At 43.7% G+C, this 23,440-nt stretch overlaps 1 protein-coding gene across 4 annotated transcripts in view; it reads left to right on the top strand.

The window, feature by feature from the left end:
* Window positions 1-23,440, top strand: part of SLIT3 (slit guidance ligand 3) — a 519,568-nt gene that overhangs the window by 459,870 nt on the left and 36,258 nt on the right. For all 4 annotated transcript variants that reach the window (XM_062629206.1, XM_062629204.1, XM_062629205.1 and 1 more), the window contains 3 exons: window positions 2,305-2,444; window positions 16,135-16,228; window positions 22,125-22,262. In XM_062629206.1, the coding sequence (XP_062485190.1) occupies window positions 2,305-2,444; window positions 16,135-16,228; window positions 22,125-22,262 (372 nt within the window). The remainder of the gene's footprint in view (window positions 1-2,304; window positions 2,445-16,134; window positions 16,229-22,124; window positions 22,263-23,440) is intronic.

Genomic DNA, 23,440 nt, shown 5'->3' with positions numbered 1-23,440 from the left:
AAATGTCATCAATTATGCTGACATTTCCTTCAGTGTGGAATGTGTCCTAATACTGAGCAATTGTATGTTAACAATCCCATATGTATTGTTACTAATGGTAACTCTACTGAGTTGAACAATTACTGTGAGAGTATTTAATAATGTCATTTTTAATTGCATACATCCAAGCTGTCCCAGTCCTTTTGTGGAAGGAAAATGGTGTTATATTCACATAAAAATAACCAGCACAAAGCCACTCTTGTTGCTTTTCTTAAAATGGAGAGAAGAATTTGTGCTCCCAAACTGGGCCCTTGGATGCCAAGTTACAGCCTGGAGCATATTTTTATGGCTGAGTTAGAAACCCCTGAAAATGGGGTTTTGTAATCGAAAAGGGAGACATGATGAATGTGTCACTGTATTTAATTACATGTCTTTAACCCCCTCCCTAACAGTTGTATTGACAAAGAAGATGGTGTACCAGCTCTTCTTCCTTATCTGCCTCCTGTGATCCTCTGGATCATTGCAGGGTCAGCAAGAGGGCATATTTTGTTAGCAATAATGAGCTTGAGACAGGAAAAGCAAATATTCTTTATTGATTTATTGTGTCCTAAATTGGATTTATTTGAGCAGTTTGGTTTTGGTTATTCATAGTGAAGGTTTTCTAACTCTCATGACCTGGGAATGGTCCCTGCAGAACTGAATGAAGATGACTATTAGCATGTGACCTATATGCCTGTTCTGTACCCATGTACAAGATCTTACTGTTGTGGTGGCTGAAGGCACATTTCCTGCCCTTTTTTCCTCCTCTTTGTTATTCCTTTAGTTTCTGAGGTTGCACATATCGTAAAGAATCAAACCTTATCCTCAGGGTCCAACCTAGGACCTACTGAACGTAGATGCAGAGCCCTGTCCATCCCTCCCTTGGGAGTCCCTGCACTCTGCTCCATCTGTGGCACACAGGAGGAAGAGAAGAAATTTGTCATGCTGAGAGCAATGATTCACAGATCTGAAAATTTCCTATTTATTCAGGGCATTCCAACTCCATGACACCTATCCCAGAAAGAGGGATAACCACCTTGGGTCCACCTTGTCCATCTGAGTTGAACACAAAGTACCCTGCAGCTATCTTTGCATGGGAAATGCCCCTGGTTTCAGAAAGCAGTGGATGGCAGTTAGTGTGACCACGCTGGTGCTTTCTGGTTTTCATCCTCATCAATCAGTAGTGCTTTACATTTGTTCAGTTCCTTTTCTGCCACCAGAACTTGCATGGGAAAGGAAATGAAAAGCTGAGTGAATGTGTGGTTTGGACTGAGACTCAAAACGACCCTTCGCTTCCACACATTCACACCCCCCCCCTTCTGTGACTAGTGAAGACCAGTACCGGCAATCCCAAACTTCAAATGTCATTGCCGGCTTCTTAGAAGCCACTGAAATACCTGGAGCACTTAACATGTGTTTTTAAACTGTGGCCTCCACCTCTTCACCACTTACAGCTAGTTTAAAATATAAAGGTTCTCTTAGCAACCAGAACTTTTAGATCTAGAGATGAAACGGAGATTGAAAAAAATGTCATTCCTCAACCACTTAGATTCTTACACTCCCTCTAGGGACCATGCATCACAGACTTGTGAGAGAAAATATTTGGTGTCATTACTCTTCAGTAGTGTCCACATCCTCACAGAACCGTTGTTTGTTTGTGTTTTAGTTGAATTACCTAGACATCATCAGCTCTTCTGCAAAACGATGTTAGAGGAGCTGCAGAAGTACTGAAACCTTATTGCGCTTGTAAAAGCAATCATTCCCAACCATTTCTTGTTTGGACAAGTGACAAAGTGGTAATGAGAAGAAAATGTTATGTCTGTAAACTCAATTCGAGCCATTGTTCTTCAAAGAGAGTGAGCTATCTAAAAGCTGTCAAGTTGCCCTGTGATTGTGCAGTCCTTGCTAGGCAAGAATCCCCACACGCCCAAAATCACTAACAGAGAAGGCAAAGATTTGAACATTGTGGTGTTTACTCTCCTACCCTGGAGCTGCTTACTTCAACTCAGAGCTAGCGTTATCAACAGAGTCCGCAAAGGGAAGCATGACACAGGCTGTCTCCTGCTGCTGCTTTTATGTCTCATGTAAATGATTGCATGACCCCATGAACCCTCAGGCTGCATCCTTCACAAAATGCATTGGGTTAAAGTGCTCTGTACTGCACAGCAGCAGTGAATTTGGCTCCAGCAACTCACTACTATATGTTTTAATTTCAGTTGTATACCTCAAACCTCCTGCCCCTTCCAAGCCATGCTAACTTAGATTATCTTCTTTCTTTCTCCAAAGCTGTTCTTGTCTCCTTGGGTATGAGGGGGAGAGGTGTGAAATAAACCCAGATGACTGCGAGGATAATGACTGTGAGAATAACTCTACATGTGTGGATGGGATCAACAACTATGTCTGTATCTGCCCTCCTAACTACACAGGTAAGAGGGAGCCACAACCAAAAAAAGAACAGGAATCCGTGAGGAGTCCCTTCAGTGCCTGAAGGGAAGGGACCAAACTCACATTTACTTTGTCCAAGAGTGCATAATTAACCAGGAATCTAGTCCCATTTTAAAGCAACCTGAATGCCTTACTGGAAGGATTTTAGTTTACCAGTATTGCAATACACATGCTCACAAACATGGCCACTTAGTTCTGAGTCAAAATACCAATGCCTCACTGTAAAAGGCAGTAAAAAATAATGAAGTTGAAGGTATCAGAGATATCTGTACTTCTGCACACACAGTCTCTAAATGTGTTTCAGAAATATTCCCAGTACTGAGCAGAGTCTGATATATATGATGTGTTCTGAATCTTGGAAAATAGAGATAGTTCCTGTTGAAATTACGGTAGGAGAAAAGGGGCATGGCTTTTACCTGAGACCTCAAGACACATTCCCTACCCTTTTTTTCTTCCTCTTTATTTAGTTATTAAATAAAATGAGCTGACAGTGTGCTGTTTGAGTTCATTATGTCCATTTCACAAGTGGAAGAGCAAAGGCTGTGTAAGAAACTGTGAGCTCAGTTGTAGCTCAGCAGATGTCCACAGTGACAGAAGTTGGTAACTGAGTTGGAAATGGAATCTGTAACTCCAGAGCCCATCCTGCATTTCAGATAAATTCCTTCCTAAACCTTCTGCTAGAGCAGAAACCCTCTTAACTGGAATCTAAAATGCTTTTTCTCAAGTCATCACTGGAGCACACCATTGACTCATTCAAACCATGTTAGCACGGCCTTCCTGGCTCACCATGGAGTGGTAAGGAAACACCTGCAATAGTTCCTACTTCCATTCTTTGAAATGAGTTTATTACCTTCTAAGCATGGAGAAGTAATGAAGGGCTTCTTGTACACTGGAATATATTACATGTCAGGGGATTTAATGAGAATCAAGCTTGAGTGGCTGAGTAAGGCAGGAGGAAAGCTTCTAGAATTTCCAAACTCTTAAAATACTTCTGTGGCTGATACAAAGGGGGCCCATGTAAATCTTGAGCTGAGAAAAGCCTTATGACTTGAATGTACATTTATTGGAGTTCTCAAATGATATTTCTGCCAAAAAAAAACTGAAAAACTTCAGCTTAGCGGAGTAGAGGGTTTTGCTCATAGGACGTCAAGCCCATTGTGCTTACTTGTGCACTGTTTATACGAGCTGCTCCTGGGTGGTTTCAAGTCAAACTCTACACAAGGAGGAGGAGTCTTTATATTTACAAGAGGAAATATATTTGCCCTGAATTTGCCAAGACACATCTAGTAAGGAACTGAATGCAGTACATATGCAAATGCACTTTCCTTTTAACGTGTTGCAGGGTGGGTTTTTTTTTCACAGACGAAAAAGGTAGGAAAGAACTAGATAGAGATTTCTTCTCAAGTGGAGGTGTGGGCAGGGACCAGAGGACTCATATGATAATCCACAATCAGGTTTGAAATCTGTTTTAACCAACTTCCAGCTCTTTTTATTTTTCCCTGAATATTGCCTGTGCTGTGCTTACGCTTATTAGCAGAAGTTTGTCAAATACTAAATCTCAGCCTTGTAAGTGGGATGCACACAATTGGATATAGCATGCAATAAGCATTTTTTATCACAATGCAGGCAATGGCTCTGACTACAGTTGAAACAAACTGAATTGTTGAAGAAGAGCAGGAATTACTTCTGGAAAATATAATATGAATCATAAGTGAAAACCTGAAGGGTTGCAATAGTTTATGTTGCTTAAAAATAGGAAGAGTTTGGTGATGAAAGGATTGCCTTAACCTGTTTTACCTCCATTTTGGAGAGGTATATTTCATCACACCTGATCAGTCACTGGGAAGGACTCAGCTGGCTGTGATGAAATACCCATCAGAGGTACACCTGAACCTCTCTGAGCAGAAAGGAAGGGAACAGCATGAAATGGCCGGAAGAATATAAAACATCAGCCAAACATAAGTTACGTACCAGCCAAGTCAATCTGAGCCATGGTTTTGAGGGTCTTCTAAGAGTTGAATCCAAACACAAGAAATTGGCCATTATCTGAAATGACTTGATTGAATGAACAGCAGCTTAAGCAAATTCCTTGGCAGTACATAAACAAGTCATGAAGAAACGCTTTGAAAGGATTTGTGTACATGACCTGAAAAGAGAAGGATCTTTGACCAAAGAGTTTGCCTGTAGTCTCCTGTGACATTCAGGGCATCTCTGTGTACACTCTCTTTAAACCTTTTTATACTGAAGGAATACACGCAGCTACTATGGCAGTATCTCTTAAAAAAAAACAGGGTAGGTGCAGATGACTTTAACATTGTGTTGAATATGTGAAGAGCATTGAATGCTAACATTTCAGAGAGAAAGCAGGTCACTGGAGGGGTCAGGAATACTTATTCCTGTGCTCAGAAAGGTGCAGGAGGTACCTGCCACCCTCTCAGGAGCTGACTGTGCAAAACATCGTGTTAGCAAACTGTGTGCTTCAGAGCTGCCAAGTGTATGGATTTTATCTATATTTAGATGAACAAAGAATGGCTGATGGAGGTATCTACAGGGAAGTAGTTTTTCTGTGAAGTAATCTGGGGGACAAGGAGCTCCCGGTGTGACACTTTGCCTAAAAGGGTAGTGATATCCATAGGCAGGGTGTATCAAGTAAGGCAGAAAATACAGGTAGTATCTCTTTATGTTGTGCCCAAATACTATATTCTCTTCTGGTGTTCAGAATTCAAGAAGTGAGTTGAGAGATGGGAAAGAGGATTAGAGGTGAAAGATAAAAAAACATTGGGGGATTAAAAATAGGTCCTGGAAAACCTCCAGAAAAAACTTACTTGGCTTAATAAAGCGTAGGCAGTCAGAGCAAACACGTGGATGGAGAACAGAAGTTTCTTTAGAAGGTTCTTTGGTGAGCATGACCTTCATGGCTGAACAGATCCAGAGCATCCATGTCTACCAGTGTAATTGTACAAGAGTTGTTGGCACTAAATACAAACTGGATTTCTCAGCAGATGCTGTAGTTAAAACACAAGTTAGTTCAAGAATGGCCTACGTTACACCGGAGATCAGACTAGATGGTTCTTTACTGATGGTCTGTGATGTTTTGAGTAACATTCAGGCTGTTGGTTAGAAATGTCCAGCTCAGCTATTGCAGATTGCTTCTTTTCTTGACTGTAGGGGCAGGCAGGCTCTAGGAGCACTGTGAAGTAGGTAGTGTGAATCCCTCATCACTCTTACAGTCTTGGAGTAAGACTGCAATGATATTACTGTAAACACTGCATGTATGGAATTAATGTATGTTTTCATACAAAGAATACTCTGAATACAAGGAGGAAGAAGATCCAAGAGCATGTATGGGTGGTGTTAAGAAATATTTAGGATTCACTTTGGTTTAGTTGGCGAATGGTTAAATGATGATAGTAAATCCTATGTTCCTAAATGAAATGCAAATTAAAAATGCATGTGTTGAAATTGCTGACTGTTAACAGAGTTGCAGTATCCAGGGTTTGGTTTTTTCCATACCTTAGTATTTTCCTGCTTTATCTCTGTCTGACGAGTTTTACTTGTTACAGCTCTTTTAGGAAACAATATCTCAAATAATGAAGTTTTGCTTTCACTGGCTGGAATAATGAAGGCCAAAGATCTTTCTTCAATTAATAACTTTTTGCAGTGTTTTCCTTTAAAGTTCTGTGACAGTCTTTTCCCCCACTCAGGGAGATGAAAAATGGCCCATTTGTGAAGTGACTGCTGAGGGAAGGAATTTCCCACACTCCAGCTCCATTTCACTTTCATTTAAAAAAAAAACCCAAAACCACCCACCCACACTCCAAACCCAGCCCGCACTCACAATAACCTCCTTCCTAGGGCCTTTCCAGCTACTCACTTAAAACAATGTGCAAACACAAACAGATTCCTTGAAACTGAGAGGGAGGATAGGCAGGGAGCTTATGGCCATAAAGGAAGATTCAGGCCCTGACCTGCACCGCCAGGTTTCCTCACAATTCCTGAAGTCAGTATTTTCAATGCTTGTTGCCTGGTTTTACATGATCAGACTGATACTCGTGCTGTGTAGCAGAGTCCTGATGGCTTTTATTGCAAGCCGATGTCTTTTTCTTCCCTCTCCCCAAGTAGTTATTTTAATCCTGAAGCTAAATTATACATATATATTTCCTGCAGAATAACCGTGTACCCAAACTCCAGCCAGCTCTAAAGCCTGAGCAGCCTGGGGGCTGGTCTACAACCTGGTTGTACCCTTTGATGGATTACAGCTTCTCCTTACAGTTTTATAGGCTTTCCTCCTCTTCAAAACCAAGCATCTGTAGGAACATCGAAAGTGAAAACTATGAATTTAGATCAGTCACCCTCATTCTTTTTGTGTTTTTCTCATTTCTATCTTTTGGGCTTTAACATGGCCCATCTCCAGCTGATGCTATAAACATTCTGCTGTCTCCCTAACTTTGTGGTTAGAAACATAGGACAAAATCCATACAATTTTTCCTTTGCATTCCTGTTTTCTATTCACTACTGTCTTGAGAGCCACTGTTTTGCTTACAGTTCATGTAGTTTCATACCTCCAAAAAGAGATCCCCTCTTCAGTCTCACTATCCTCTGTGCTTTCACTTGAAGAGGAGTCCAAACATATGTAAAGGACCAAATGGGCTGTACCAAACATGTACTTTGAATGGGTTTATGCTTTACTTAATAGTCTGTTTTGTCTTGTTTGTTTGCTGTGGCTTTCTCTTCCTCCTATGTGTTTGATTTTAGCCAGCAGCAGACATATGTAGTGCTTACACACAAAACAAATCAGGCAATATTCAGGGTTTGCTAAGGATCCTATAAACCCTCAGCAACCAGCCACACCTCTTTGTTCTGAAACCTAAAAAGAAACAGGCAGTGGCTTCTACTACTGAAAATAGGTCTTTTCTAGAATGCATGGCATTCCACGGCAGGGAGAGCGGGAAGCAAGTGGTTGAAAATAGTTTGTGTCCCTGGGAAAAAGCTGTAAGCAGTTTGTATCACATGTTGAAGAAAAAATGTATCTCTCAGAAAAAAAACTAGAAACTATTTCTGATTTTATGTGTTTGGAAGAGAAGGCAAAGATCTGTTTTACCTTAGGGGACCTGTGGTGTCCTGTGGTAGATGGTATCTGAGATTTCTGCAGTTATGCTACTTTTAGCAGAACACTATTCACTGGTAGTGATTATGGTCCCTTTTTCTGGCGTATCTGATTGTGGTAATGCTGCATGGCCAAAGCCAAGCGCTCAGTCAAGCCAAACAGCTCTGGAAGAAAGAAGTTGTGGCTGACACCCTTTTCTGGAGCTCTCCAGCCTGTTTCCCATCACTAGCCATTGCTGGATGTGCAGCAGTCACCAGTGGGCAGCAGTACCAGCTGAGTGAGGCTGAAGCAGCGCTGTAGGTTGGGTTTTCCCCCTTGGGAGTTTTTAACTACATGCGTGCTATAGGAACAGGAAGGTTTTAGGTAGCGTGGTTCAGCCCTGTGGTTCCGCAAGGATATGGACTGCCTAATAAGCACTGAAGGCTTAAACAAGCATTTAACTATCAATCAGCCTCTTTTAAAATGTTGAAACTTTAGCTGTAATTTCCTTGAGACAAATGGAGAAAATTGTGGTCAAAGTTGAGTGGATTTTCTTCCTTTTATTTGGAGGAGTTCTGTCTTACGTGGAAGTTTCTCAGTTTTAGTTGCTTGGCAAATGTGAAGTGTGTTTGCTTTCTGTGCAAAAAATAATAAGGCTCCCACATTTCCCACTTGTATAACTATGAATGAGAAATGCTGGAAGAGCTGCAAGTTTTGAGCTTTGTTTGAGAGCCTAAACCCATTCCCAGCCCTGTTTTATATAAGAGAGAACCACATGCCATTGCTATCAGATTGGACTCTGTGCTGGGAGGGAGGAAGGAAATAGCACAGTAACTGGCAGCGCTGCAGCCAGTCTTTAGTCTCAGTGTGGGTGTCCCATCATGTTGGGGTCTCTGCTCCAGGATTTCCTTACTGGTCATATTCCCACTTGTAAAATGTAATGTGTCATATTTGGGGAACCAGATATATCGGAGAATTTCTCTCGTCACCACATTTTCTTTAGGAAAATGGATTGTCAGCTACTACTGCCTTAAAGGATGGGTGGAGTGAATATCACCCTCAAATGGGATTCACAATTCATTAAATCCAATCTGTGAAGAAGCATATCAGAGGATTAGAAGTTAACCACAAGCCCAATACTACCTGCTTACTGGCAGGTGGTGCCTAACGCATAGTTAATAAAGCTGGAAGGGACAGAGTTCACCTATAGACAGTGTATTCAGCATTCTAACACCATGATAAAACATGTAGACAAGGCCCTTAGTGACATGGTTTAGTGGTGAATTTGGCAGTCCTGGGGGAATGGCTGGATTTGATGATCTTAAAGGTCTTTTCCAACCTGGCTGATTCTGTGATTCTACAGTGTTAGAACTTCCAGGAGGAAATGAGTACATCTTTTTGCATATAAAATATTCTCCAGAGACCTCTATTGGTTCAGAAATGGTATCGGGTTTGCGTGGCAAGGTTTTGGTAGCAGGGGAGGGCTGGGGCTGTAGGGGTGGCTCTGTGAGAAGAGATCAGGAGCTGCTCCCCTGCCACTGCCCAAAGCTCAGCCCATCGGCAGTGCTGATGGAAAATGTGAGAGGAGCAACTATGCAAACACCAAGCTCAGTGAAGAAGAAGGAGGAAGAGGTACTTGGGGGGCTGGGGCAGAAATATCCCCTTCTCCCAAGAAGTCCACAGTGAAGTGAAGCAGGTTTTGCCCCCACAGCCCGTGAAGGAGCACATGAGAGCAGATATCCATGCTGAAGCCTATGTAAGACCCCATGCACGTGGATATACCTCAAAATAGGCTGCAGCCTACGGAGAGCCCATGTAATGAGCAGGGTCCTGACAGGAGCTGAAGCCCCTGGAGAGGAGGAGCCCATGCTCCTGAAGAACCCTATCCCATCCCATAGTGAGGACCCATGCTTGAGCAGTTCTTGAAGAACTGCAGCCTGTGGAAAGGGCCCACACTGGGGGAGTTCATGAAGCACTGTATCCCATGGGAGGGAGCCTATGCTGGAGCAGGGAAACAGTGTGAGAAGGGAGTGGCAGAGAGAGAGCATTATGAACAGGCCACAGCCGCCATTCCCCCATTCAGACCAGCTTGAGTCTACAGCGTGTCCAGTGTCCTGTCTGCCAGGCTGGAAAGGATGGCTCCGAAAATATCTGGCATCTCAGATGTGGCTGGATGTACTAGATTGTGTGAATAACTGAATTGATCCCAATAGATTCCAGACAAATTCCAGACATATTCCAGACAAATCACATAATGGGAAACATCCATATGCAATAATATGGCTCAGAAACGTAGGGGGTCCAGCAAAATGAAGATCTCTTCCAGTCATTCTGGGGGATAATGCTATATGCAGGTTAATACCTTGTGAGACCATTGGAAATTGTCTGGTTCAGTGCATGTTTTACACACTGTGGTGGTGTGGCATTTGTGATGTTAAATGTGAGTTTTCATCCTTTGGCATTGCATAGAACTGGAATGAGTTCCTTCTTTGAGATTCAGAAAGAGTGAATTATCTCCTTATTTCTCTCCCTAAATTTTGTTGTTTAATCCGTTATCCTGTTGTTTAACCTCAAGATTAGAGGTATCCTTAATTCTGAAAAGCAAGCCACTTTGGGAATCTCCATGGAGAATCTAACTCCAGGTTCCCACTTAAAGAGGCCAAAACTTGATACATGAAAACTCAGGTCTAAATTTTTAAAGCATTAGGACAGAATAAAAAGCCTAAAATAACTTTTGGTTCTTTGCCTACCAAGTGTTGTGGGCAGTGTTCAGCGAGCAAGAGCAAGCTTCGTTAATGATGCAGAAAGAATCCTGCTACAGTGCAATGCAGGTGATGTACATTTTGGGATCTAACATGGCCTCTGAGTGCATTTGCTACTGAAAATCTTCATTGAATTTTCTTCATTGCAAACTGAAACAGTTTGGAAGACTTTTTATTATTTTCCAAGATGAACCTCAAATATTCTGCATCAAACACCAACAACATTCCTCACTGAAGTGTTTTCTTGGAGGAACAGCCTATGTCTGTTCCACTCAGCCAGTTTTAGGTTCGGTGTTCTCCTGAGATTTCCAGTTGGCGCTGACTTCTTTTTAATAATTGGAAAGAGAGAAGAGGAAAACAAAATGCAAGCCCCATTTTCTTCTGATGCAAGCTGTTAGGTATAAAATGAGTAATCTCTTACGATAAAAACAGTGCAGTGTTTTTTATGAGCAGTAAAAAAGAAGATTCCATTCTGACTTACCTGGCAAAATTCAGCAAATTGCAACATAGCATTTAACCATTCCAATATATATTTTCTCCCTGTGCAGGCTGTAGAGGTTTCCTCTGTGGATAAAGGCCAGGCTTCCTTCATCCTTTCTTCACTGGAAGCACTTTCCTTTTCTCAAGTACCTTTGTGAAATTCTTGACAGCATTTTTGCTTTAAGCCTTCCAGGCCCTGCAAAAGCTGCTCTCACATTAAGGATGAGACTATTTCCTGTGTTCCTTTATCTGTTACTTTGTGAATACTCTGAACTGAGAGACCAAAGTATCCCCCATGTGAAACTGTGAACTGACATGTGAAACAAGAGAGAAACTATTGAACTCATTGGTTGCAAAGTGGTGGTGGTCTAGGTTGTCTTTTCAGAACTGCAGCTTTACTTACAGATAACTAAGTAAAATACGATCACTGCATCCAATCTCTCTTTTACTGATTAAGGAGAAATAGCGTAAGTTGGACCCTGGTTTTAAAAGTCTAATGTGTCATGAAATAAATAGCTCTCATGACAGCACAGAATGGAAAAAAGAAAAAGAAAGATGATTATTAAACTATGTGTAAAAGTCATCTTTATTGCTCTATTGTTGTTTTGGCTTCCTTCTGAGACATGCGGAAGGCTACAGAAAAGCCCAAGCATGTTTCTTGGCAGCTCTTCATAAGCAGTGAGCCCTGTGAGAGGTGAATGTGAAAGCCCCATAAAATTCATGATTTTGCTGACAAAATAAGACCAGGAAAATGCTGCATGACACAAAAAAAAATATGTTTTGCTGTGTTCTTTTAAAAGCAACGACCAGTGCTGGTGAAGGGGATGAGGGAGGTAGGCTCAGAGAGGCAGAAGAGCTTTAGTAATGTCTGGGGGGGGTTTCTCTCTCCTGTTTCTTTTTCTGGGAGATCCACCCATAGTATTCCACCTGCCAGCACAGCTTGGTTCTCACCTGAGAGTTGCATGTTTGTGGCAGATCGGACTGCTTCCTTCATGTGCCTAATGCTTCCTTCTCCTAAAGAAGCACTAATGACCAGCACACCGCCACCAGCTTTAAGAAGCTTGAAATGCAGTGCTTGCAGAGCTGAGGATGTGCCTATCCTCACAAAGGTACCCTCTTCATGTCATACCTCAGTTCTACATACCAGACAACATCAGTGACCTAATATGTCCAGCTATTAAGAAGAGTAAAACCTGGCAGCATAAACTGCTTTTCTCTTGTGAATCTGGCCTAGTCTTAACCTGTTTTTTGGTGGGGTGCATTGCATGTTATAATCTATTTTCTTGGGCTTTGATGAATCATAGAATCATAGAATAGTTAGGGTTGGAAAGGACCTCAAGATCATCCAGTTCCAACCCCCTGCCATGAGCAGGGACACCTCACACTAGACCATGTCACCCAAGGCTCTGTCCAGCCTGGCCTTGAGCAAGAGAGTAAGAGTGCCTTGATGAAACAGAAAACATTACTTGGGATAAAAAAAAATGCTTAACTGATTAGAAAAGAGATAGAGTTGTCATTTTGCTGACTTTGATATAGCCACTTCAGAAACCCTTTTGTACCCAAGTTGGAGGTCTGATGTGAGAATATGTAGGAGAGAGGAAAATGTGGAGGCTGGGTTGTTTTCTACCTTTGGGAAGGCTTTACACTGAAGTTTTCTGGGTTTTTTAGGGTGGTCAGATATTTTCCACAGAGAGAGTCAGTGCTGCTAGAAGTTGGCCTAAAATTAATGTCCAGTTTGGTTTTAGGTTCACATAGCTATCCAATGAGGAATTTGGACTGGGCCTTTAATTGCTGCACAGAGAAGCAGCCCTGTGTCACTCCAAAAAAAAAGAGGATCAGATTTTTCCTCAGATACTGACATTAAAGTGGCCAATGATTATTGCACTTCCAGGTCTGAGGGTAGATTTTTTTGGCCCAGATATTCTCTGAGTGACTAAAGTAGGAGAAAGTCTGTGCATAGCTGGTGCCTTGGGTTTTGCTTTGCAGAAAAAGTTTGCAGAAAGTGTTTTATTACCCTGGCATGCTTTCTGCAGCATGTAGCGAATGTTGGGGGAGCCTGAAATCATCTATCAAGAAGAATTTTCTTCCTGAGATGAGGCTGCTCTAGTTGCAAGGCATTCCCAAGTGAGCTCCCTAATGAGTGATAGATGGGAAAAATAACAGGAAGGATCCTTACATGTTCCAAGTTTTGCATGAAAAATGATAAATTTTTTGGATGCTGTGTTTGGTACCTAGCCTAGAATTCTCCTACATTTTGATAGTGGTGCCTTCAGAATGACACAGTGAGTCATAATATTTGACATTTGGGGAGACTTTTACTGGATCTCTAAGCACTTGTCAAGGCTTTTGAGGAGAATACTTTAAGAAGAATTATGGTTTCCTTTGAGAGTTTATGAAACTGTTCTTTTTTTCTTTTTTCTAAAGCCTGTTCCCTTTTTTTTGAAACAACCAAAATTAAAAAAGCAAAGGAAACTTCAAAAGTATGCATTGACCATTTTTAGTGATGTTTTAAGGCATCTGTCCACACTCATTAAATGGTCTTCCAAAAATATTTCCAGCTTTAGATCACTGAGTCCTTTTAATGTCACCAATCGGTTGCTTTTTTCTGTGTTTATTTTCACATGAGGTTCATAGCACACAGGGGACATGAGGAATACCAGGATGATGAACTGGCAGTCGTCCAGCAAGTACTGACCTGCTCATGTTCATGCCCAAAGGCCGAGGAAGTCACTTTGTTAGCGTTCGGGAGGGTTGGTGGACGGTGGGTTTGGGGATTGCTTGCTAAATAGACCTGTCTCCAGTTCTGCCACCTCAAAAGTGTGCTAATAGCTGTCCCCAGTGACAGCTGTGTTCGTGTTTGTAAGACTTGAACGTCTTTAGTTGCTTTTGTGGAGTAGCAAAGAACAGTGGCAAACATCAAGTCCAGTGAATGAGGTTGCCTTGGTTCCCATGGATCTGCAGCATTCAGTTTCCTTGGCATGTTGGCATGTCCCCTCCTGAGCTGGATACATTCATTACATTTGCCCAAGACTTGTTCAGGGCTGTAAAAATACTTGGTAGTATTTAATAGTGGTGGCTTCCAGGGATTCCTTTGCTCCAGACGGAATATAACTGATACTATGAACAATAAACTGTCCACTGCAGATTGCCATGCCAGACCTTTCTGGTATTGCCAAACTCAGCCAGGAAAAAGTCATGAGGGTATGCATGGCACATGAATACAGGGTTTATGCTGGTAGTACCCTCTCTCACGCTTCCAGGACTTGTATTCTTGCTGCACTTTCTCACTAATGCTTCACAACTCTCTAAACCAGATACGTTAGAGACAGCAACTAAAAAATAGAGTAATTTCTGCAAATACACAGTATACTTCCATTCTAATATTAAGAGCCTAATAAAGAGATGTGTGACTCATACCGAAGGGAGGCCAGAGATGTGGGGGAAATAACCAGAAGGAGTGAGCTGGGGGTGTTAAAAACTTAAACCATACCTGTCACCACCAGAGCCAGCCTCGAAACTGTGCTCTCCATCATCCCTGCCAGATCACTGTTAGAAGACGAATGGTTCTGATTTGCAATTTCCATCTGAATTGCAATCTTTGGGGTTTGCTGGACTTGTGTATTCAGGTGTTTCTGTGTAGCCAGTACATTCAGAAAGACAAGGACTTTTGAAAATGGAGTTTCTCCCAAGGCAGGTGGAGCTGCAGCTTCATGAAAACCCTGTTTAAACCCTGCCAGCCCTCCAGCACCTCCCACATTACCCCTTTCCCCACACTAGCTGCATGGTGTGTTGCTCATGTGCTGGTATGTGTTGTGTACAGGCACAAAATACACCTAACCCTGAAACCCAGCAGATGTGGTTTTGTGATAGCTGCACAGGGGACTTTGGACTGTAGCTTGTAGGGGTTTCCGTGTTGAGAGCACCTGGCTTTTGCTTTGCCTGCAAGGCTTTGGGAGGTACGGGGAAGGTTTCTTGGGAAGGCAAAGATTCCTGTGGTCTTTGGCTGGATCTCAAATCCTGGGGTACTGAAGTGTGACCTAATAATTTAGGACTCCAAGAAGGATGGTATTTAAATAAACTATCTGGGTTTGAACCTTCTAGAACTATTAATTATTAAATGTATACAAATCCGGGGGGGTGCATAGCATGTAACACACCATACCTTGAAACAGCTGAGCTGAGCTCACATGTGATGGATTCTTTTCTGAACAGACATCATCCCCTGTGAGCACAATAGGGCTAGTACTTGTCTTACAAATACTGAATGTTCCCTAATTGCATGCAGTCCTAAAGCTGGTTCCTATTATTGAGAGTCGCAGAGGTTTTGGGGGAAGGCTTGTGGGTTGTTGTTCTTTTCCAGAATGATGTCCAACCAGCTTCTTTGGCAGAGCAGTAACTACGGCTAAAACATGTTTCAGTGTGAAAATGTTATGGTCTAATGTGCTGGGTTCAGCAGTAGCAGTCATTTTTCTCCTTCTTAGTAGCTGGTGCAGTGCTGTGCTTTTTGGATTTAGCCTGAGAACAGCCCTGATAATGCACCAGTGGTTTAGCTGCTGCTCAGCAATGTTTACTCTGGCCAAGGACTTTTTGAGTCTCATGCTCTGGCAGGGAGGAGGTGCCCAGGAAGTCAGGAGGAAGCAGAGACAGGACACCTGACCCAAACTGACCAAAGAGGTATTCCATACCACAGCACGTCATGGCCAGTATATAAACTGGGGGCAGTTACCAAAAGCCCCAGACCGGTACTGGCTGGGTATCAGTCAGCGGGTGGGGAGCGGTTGTATTCTCTTCCCTTGCTGTGTCCCTTGTCATTATTATTATTGGTGGTAGCAGTAGTGGGTTTGTGTTGTACCTTAGTTACCAAACTGCTCTTACCACAACCCGTGGGGTTTAAATTTTTTGGATTCTCCTCCCCATCCTTCTGGGATCAGGGGGAGGAAGAAGTGGGGGAGTGAGTGAGCGGCTGCATGGTTCTGAGTTACAGCTGGGCTTAAACCGCGACATCTAACAAGCAGCTTCACTGTTGTGTCACTTTCTTGGTTTGATAGAAGAGGTTCTGGGTCAGGAACTGTCCGTTTGATCCTTCCTCTGTCACCAAGCGGAATTTGTATGTCAGTACATTTTGTACCAGCCTTTCAAATTCATGTGATAGAAACAGCTATAGGTCAAAGGAGCTCAATTTAATGAAGTCTCTTGTGCCTTCATAAACAATAGCATTGCTTACTGCTGAACTACTGAGCTGCTTACGTTTAGGGAGCTTTGCCATCCCTTTGCCATCATGGCTGGAGCTGCTTCAGGATTGTTCAAGCTGTGTTACAGCAGTGTTGCTTTTTCCTTCCTCAGGTGAGCTGTGTGATGAGGTGATTAACCACTGTGTTCCTGATCTGAATCCATGCCAACATGAGTCCAAATGCCTTCCCCTTGACAAAGGAACCAGGTAAGCGTGTGTCTCCATACATTGGGCACATCCATCCCCTGGCCTGACTATGGCTGAGCTGGCAGTGAGTTTGAGATAAAAATCATCCAGATTGATGCAAACAGTGCAAGACTGTTTATACTTCAGACTGTGACACATTTTAATTCCAATGCAACCATACAAACTTTTATAGTTTTCTGTGGCTTACTTGAAAATAATGGAAGTACCACCAGCACAGAGAAAGTCCTCTGGAAGAGAGCATGGAAAAAGGAGGACTTCTGCAACAGTTACTGCAAAGTATCTTGTCCTGCATCAGAAATTAAAGACAGTTTCCTTCTGTTCCTTTGGGTGTCCATCAATTCAGGTAGTGTAACAGGAGCCTTAACTGATGTAAACCAGCTCTCCTCAGCCCATACTGGCTCAGTGTGAAATTCCAATCCCCATTCTAACCACTGAGAAGTGAAAGAGAAACTTGTGGCCAGAGCAGAAAGCTGCAGGTCAGGAGTCTTCTCTTGTGTCCCCACTTCAGCTGTTGCCTTCAGGATGGGTGGAGGTGTTGGGGTGCACTGGCACAGGCCAGCCTTGGCCTCAGTGGGGCTCCTTTCCCCACACTTCCTGTCCTGGACAGCAGCAGCAAGCAGCTGAACTGAACACTCTTCCCCAGGAACCACATTCTTCCTTGGCCATAGAGAGGAGCCTCACCCAGGTCATGCTTAATTTTGTGAAGTCTGCATTTGCATTTGCATTTCACAGGGGCAAAATAAATCCCCATGGTTTAAATGGTAGTAAAGCACCTGCAGATATGGGGGTTGGGGTGTTTTGAGAGGTGCATATAGCAGTGTTCATCACTTGTGTGGTGACAGAATTGCAGAACAATTTAGCAAATAGCCAATTGAAAAGTCAAACTTTGTGGAAAGCTTGTCAGGAAAAGACCTTTGAATCAAAGAAGTAAGAAAGGAAGACAATTCAAGAGAGTTCAGTGCAGTGTGAGCTACATTCTGTGCTTATTTTCATGACTCCAGTGCACTCATGGTGCTCATGGATCCCTCCTGGAAGAGAGGGCTATGGATTTGGCAAGGGACATCTCACCCAGCACGCTGGCTGTCCCAGGGGAGAGATGGTACTGCTCTTTGGTCTTCCTCGTAACCTGCAGTTGGGGTCAGAGGGTGTCCGGTGACGCCAGTGGCACTTCAGAATAACGTGACACACAGAATCTGAAACTGGTTTGGTTTGAGGAGACCTTAAAGCTCCCCCAGTTCCAACCCCTGCCACGGGCAGGGACACCTTCCACTAGAGCCCCCGTGCCCAACCTGGCCTTGAACACTGCCAGGGGATGGGGCAGCCACAGCTTCTCTGGACACCCTGTGCCAGGGCCTCAGCACCCTCACAGGAAAGAACTTCTTCCTTATCTCCAACCTGAACTTCCCATGTTTCAGTTTGAACCCGTTACCCCTTGTCCTATCAAGTACAGTCCCTAATGAAGAGTCCCTCTCCAGCATCCCTATAGGCCCCCTTCAGATACTGGAAGGCTGCTCTGAGGTCTCCACGCAGCCTTCTCTTCTCCAGGCTGAACAGCCCCAACTTCCTCAGCCTGTCTTCATACAGGAGGTGCTGCAGCCCCTGATCATCCTCGTGGCCTCCTCTGGACTTGCTCCAACAGCTCCATACCCTTCTTATGCTGAGGACACCAGAACTGTACACAATGCTGCGCGTGGAGTCTCATGAGAGCAGAGCAAAGGGGCAGGATCACCTCCTTTGACCTGCTGGTCACGCTCCTTTTGATGCAGCCCAAAGAACATTTCGTAAAGTTAAAAGGAAGTGAAGCAAAACTTCAGAGCTGCTGGCTCTCAGGAGGGCTGCTGGGTCTGTGCTGGACACTCATCTGCACGACTCAGGCCTTTCTTTGGGGGGAAAACACTCCAGACAGAAACATTTCCAGCTCTTGAGGAAGACGGAACTATTGAATCATTGGGATAGTTTCTGAAAAGATGCACAGGGGCTGGATAAGAAGGTGTGTTACCAGGCCATAAATAGTCCCTGATGTTCTTTCCAGCTTTCATTCCTAGTTAATCCATCATTCAGCTAATCCAGTAGCTACATCATGTTACCAGGCAAAGGCTTGTAACTCACATTACCTTGTGTTGCTGGATGTATGAAGGGATGGAGACATCTGTGGTCCTGAATGGTTTTACCCTTTTTGGAAACATTTACATACCTATCACCCAAACAATCTGAATAAATAAGACATCATTATTTTTTTGCTTGCTTGCTAGGAAAGTGTTCATAGTGGTGCCATTAACCCCTGAGGGGAGTTTAAATAACAACTTGTGAGTATTTTCTGCTACTGTTTCTTGCATTATTTTTCCCACTATTCCTAGAATGCTACCCAAAAATCTGGAATTTCATTCCTTCTGTGCCATTTTGCTTTCCTGCATGCCAGACTTAGAGGTGAGGGAGCCTGCCAACCTTGAACAAGTGTTGCTTTTTCTCTCATACTTTATTTGCCCCAAACCATTCAGAAATGGGCTGCGATCCTGCAGCAGCTTCTGCAGTGATGTGTGGTGCCTGCTGGGTCTCACTGAAAACAGCCACCTCTAGTCCTGTGTTGCTGCTGATGGCTGGAGCAGTTTGATCTCCTGACCTGTGGTATACCACACATCCAGCACGTAATGGTGTGGTGCAGTGCGACATGCAGAGTGAGTCAGGCTCATGAATCAGTCCTCCCCTCTGCTTCCAGGGACAGGGAATATTAATAGCAGGGTTCAGGCTTGTTCTTGAGCTGACCATCCACTTGTCAGGTTTGTGCCCTGGGCAGGTAAATAGGACACACCAGTGAAGACCAGCATAGCAGCCAAGGACACCAGCCAGTCTGCCTGTCGTGCCTTCAGCTCTAGTTGCTCTGCAACTTTGTGGAGGGAGGAAAAGATGACAAAGACAGGAAAAAATAGGAAGCCAAGTTATTTATTGATATGGGGAGGGAAATTCCATTCTGGCCCTGCAATAGAAGCCATGATTCACAGCTTTAATGCAACAGACGTTGAATGCATGCAGATGGAAACCCCCTCAGGTAGGCCAGCGTTTTAAATACCACTAGACATGGTTTCAGGCACTCCCTGGGAATGTTGCCATCACTACTAGGCTGTAGCAGAAAACAACATCTCCAGTGTACTGCTGTCAGGTTGTCACTGGAAGGAAATGAAATAACTGATCTAATGGTGTCAATTGCTGTCTTACCAGGAGTTGACTCTGAAAGTGTCTTTGCCACCTCTGTACTGCATCGTACTTTACTGATCTTCACTTCATCACTTGCTGCACTGTGTGGGATAGGGATGGAGCTAACATACCTTCCCAGGCCATAATGGGGAGGTCAATGGGTTTTCATGAGGAGGAGGCTGTGTGATGCACTCCTGGGGCTGTGCTTCTCATCTGCTTTCCTCCAGGCATACACATAGATGTGACACACTAAATGCTCCAAAATGACTGGCCCAACAGGAATTCCATGTTTCTAAAGAGAAAGCCAAGCTTGGAAGCAAACTGGACTATTTCAGTGTGTGTTTGCGCAGAACGCTTTGCTTTTGAAGCTAAAATTGCAGGTGGCTTTCCTCACTTTCAGCCTCCACATCTTTATTGTGCTGTTACTAGAGAAGAAGAGCAGCTTTCTGTATGCCAGACAAGAAAACAAAGCAAAAATCAACAAAAAATAGCATTTAACACAATGAAATTACTTCAAAAAAAAAAACCTTCAGGAAAGGAGCATGTTTTTCCATTCACTGGAGTGATGTTGGAGCATGGTATAAATATACTTTATTATTCTAAAGCTTGGAATTATTACCTGACAGCTTAAAATGCTGATTTAATGCAGCCCTGCAGAGAAAAGTGGTGGTTCTGTCATTACTGAGATAGCCAATACACATCATAAAATTGATGCATGGCAGCTCTGAATAAGGAACTGCACATCGTTCGTTATTACATCACTTTATATTAGGACTGCAGGGATCAATAAAAAGCAACAGGATTAATGCTGCCAATTCCCCCCTCAAAGTCTTTTGATTGACATTATTTGCTTGCAGGTGTGACTAAAACGTTGCCAAAAAATATCACTAGTGTCTTACGGCTTGGGGGAAGAACACGTTTTGCTTTTTTTGCTCTCTTTTGTCATCTCCGTTATGTTAATCACAGTATTCCCTGAGCCACCAAGGGGTAAAAGAGCAACTCAGGCATGCAGGGCTGCACCATCCAGCACCCCATGGCTGCGGAGGGTCACGATGGGGGCCTCTCCTCTGGGGAGAATGGAAAAAGAAAGTATGTGCATCTACAAAACATTATCCATCCTACAGCCTGCAGGTTTGCAGGCTTTGCCCTGTTTCCTCCTTCTTTAGCCAGCCACAAGCCATGTTTTGATATGGAGGCTGAAGGTCACATTCCTCCCATCACTTGAACTTAGGGGTTGCTGAAGGCCTGCTGCTCTGGCAGCCCTGCACTGGTCATTAGCACACCGAGGACCTGCTGCCTTGCCCCTATGAGCTGGGGAGCTGCCAGGACCCAAAGCACACTGTCAGTCAGAACCAAATCAGCACAGTGACTGCTGTCTGCAATGTACAGACATTGTTCCTCATCACCTCCCATGTGTCCTGTTCCTCTGAAAAGCATTTCCATAAGGAAAGGTCCCTAAGGAACCTCCTCCTGCACTTACCCAACCAGGCTTCTGGCAAGGAGGAGGAGGAGGCCAGCAGAATGGGTTGGTGGAGCAGTAGTTTCTCTCCTGATGCCACCTCCCTCAGCTTTATAATGTTGTTTCCCTTCCAGCTCTCAGTGGCAAGCTTGCTGGGTCTAAACAAAGGGCTCCAGCAAGAGCGCAGGCCTCTTTTTTATTGCTGGAGTTAACTGTAGCCCTTCCCTTGTTTTGGTCGAAGCGATGTGCCTTTTGTTTTCCAGATGTGCAGTAACATCCAGCTGGAAGGAGTAAAACGTGTTTCGTGGACTAAAGTGTGTTCATGACTACATGTTGTCTTCACTATACATTCAGAAAGAGGCTGTTCAGCAATCCCACAAGATCTGTTCCAAGTCAGACTTGGGGATGTATTTTCTATTGTCAGGGTATAAACTTCTGCAAGGCTTATAATAGAAATGTTGATGCAGCCTTCGTACAACAAACCGGAGAATTGGATAAAATAAAATACAAAGCCAATGTCTGCAGGTTTGGGAACATCCCATTGTGTGATTCCTGTGAATGGCATTACCCCATAGCAGCAGGTAAAGGACAGGCTTCAGAGACAACTTGCCATAGTTGCAGCAACATTTGCTGTTTATTTAAAGGTGGGACTTGATGACCCTAAAAGTCTTTTGAAAACCCAGTTGATTCTATGATTCTGTGCCTTGCAAATGAATGGCAGACCAGTGGTGATCTCAAAACTGATGGTTTTTCCTAAAATCTGCTGAGGTTGATGGCTTGCTTGCAAATTGTTTCTACTTGGAAGGTGAAACCTTACTGTGCTCTGTGTAGCTGCACAGGGTCAACCTCAGACACTCGGCACTGTGCAAACACTGGCGGAATCACAGTCTGAGACATCAGGGCAATTGCCCTGGCAGAATAGTGAGGCTGTAAGGTTAGGGAAGATATTGTCATCTTTAGCATAATAGGGGAGCACTGTATGATCACCCTTCTCAGCAGAGTTGGCTGAAGATAAGCAGTAGGATGATATTGCTTTGCTGGGCTTGGATTTAAGCAGATTGCAGAACCTCAGCTGCAGACATGCAGGAGTGATTCGAGCATTGCTGATGGCAGGAATTGTGCTTGATGTTTCCAGGAATAATTGCTAACACCTTTGTGTTTCGGATCAGACCGGTGCTGGACCTGCGTGTGCTGATGATGTGGATGGTGAAACAAGCTATTAACAGCCGTGCTCTGGTCTTGCAGATGCGAGTGCTTGCCGGGCTACAGCGGAAAACACTGCGAAATAGATGATGATGACTGTGTGGGCCATAAGTGTCACCATGGAGCTGTCTGCGTAGATGCAGTCAATGGCTACACCTGCATCTGTCCTCAGGGCTTCAGGTACGTGAGTCAGCTCCTCCCAGACTGTCCTCTGTACTGATAGGGCACGTAAACTGTTTTCATCTCCAGTGCTGATCAGCCTGTATATGTAGCATCAGTCCTACATGAATGGATGGCTCAGTGCTTCAGATCTTGAAGTAGGTCTCAGGTAGTTCGTGGAGTGCAGGGGGTTGATGATTCTTGCTTTGCAAAGAGAAATTTGCCTTTTGTGCAGTGCTGTGTTAGTGTGCCTGCCTGCCCCAGCAGTCCTGGTAAAACACTAGGTAGTACCCTCACAGAAATGATATGGAGATAGACTGTGCATGTATGAGAGTGAGCAAAGGATAATAAAATGAGATATATGAACCTGGCTGCAAGAAAACAGAAGGCTGGAGATTCTGTGCCACTATCTCTGTACCTGGTGGTGGATGGGCTCAGCACGATTTTGGCAGTAAATTGCCTCTGATTCTGGCAGCTGCCAATATATCTGACTCCTGGAAATCCCTGTCTGTCAAAGATAAGTGTGCTGCTCCAAATGGATTCACTAATCATTGCCTGAGGCTGGATACTGGCTTCCTTCCAGCTAAACCTTTTCTGTGTTTGAAATACACACGTGAGACAAAGAAGGAGTACCTGAAAAGATCAGTCTCAACAAAGAAGAAATCGCAGGAACGCTTATGAATCATTTTCTCTGCTTCGTATCTACAACTGTTTTCATTCCTCCTGCTTTCATCCTTGCTGGTTTTGGGTTTTTTTCTCTCTCAACACACATTTTTATTGCAGAGCAGACAGCCTTCCCTGAATAGGCATTGATGTACAACATGATGTCAGCCCGTGGTTTCACAGAATCAGACTTGTTATTTACAGGCTATCAGATACCTCTGTGTTGCAAATTCATGCCCTTTTCTCCATGTTTCATTCTCTGCTTCAGTCCCTTTAGTGGCCTCAGGGGTCTTGCAGATTGGTGACTGGGAAGGATTACAAGTGGCTATCCCACAGTGGAATTGTAAATGCTCATTGTTATCTAATTGTTAGAGTTGAAAAACTGGATTGCAAAGCTGTATCCGGAGTCCACATATGGTAGTGACTAGGAGACTTCTGCTGCGAGTCCCCTGATTCCTGATGCCTCTCAGTACCAGGCAGTGATGAGTGTGATGGGCAGTGTTTGTCAGAGACATTCTGAGTGTGACACAGTTGAG

This window comes from Pezoporus occidentalis, unplaced genomic scaffold (assembly GCF_034315485.1).
Source record: "Pezoporus occidentalis ecotype Australia unplaced genomic scaffold, CSIRO_AGI_Poc_V1 ctg33, whole genome shotgun sequence".
Taxonomy (NCBI): Eukaryota; Metazoa; Chordata; class Aves; order Psittaciformes; family Psittacidae; genus Pezoporus; species Pezoporus occidentalis.
This window is presented reverse-complemented; position numbering and strand designations above follow the sequence as displayed.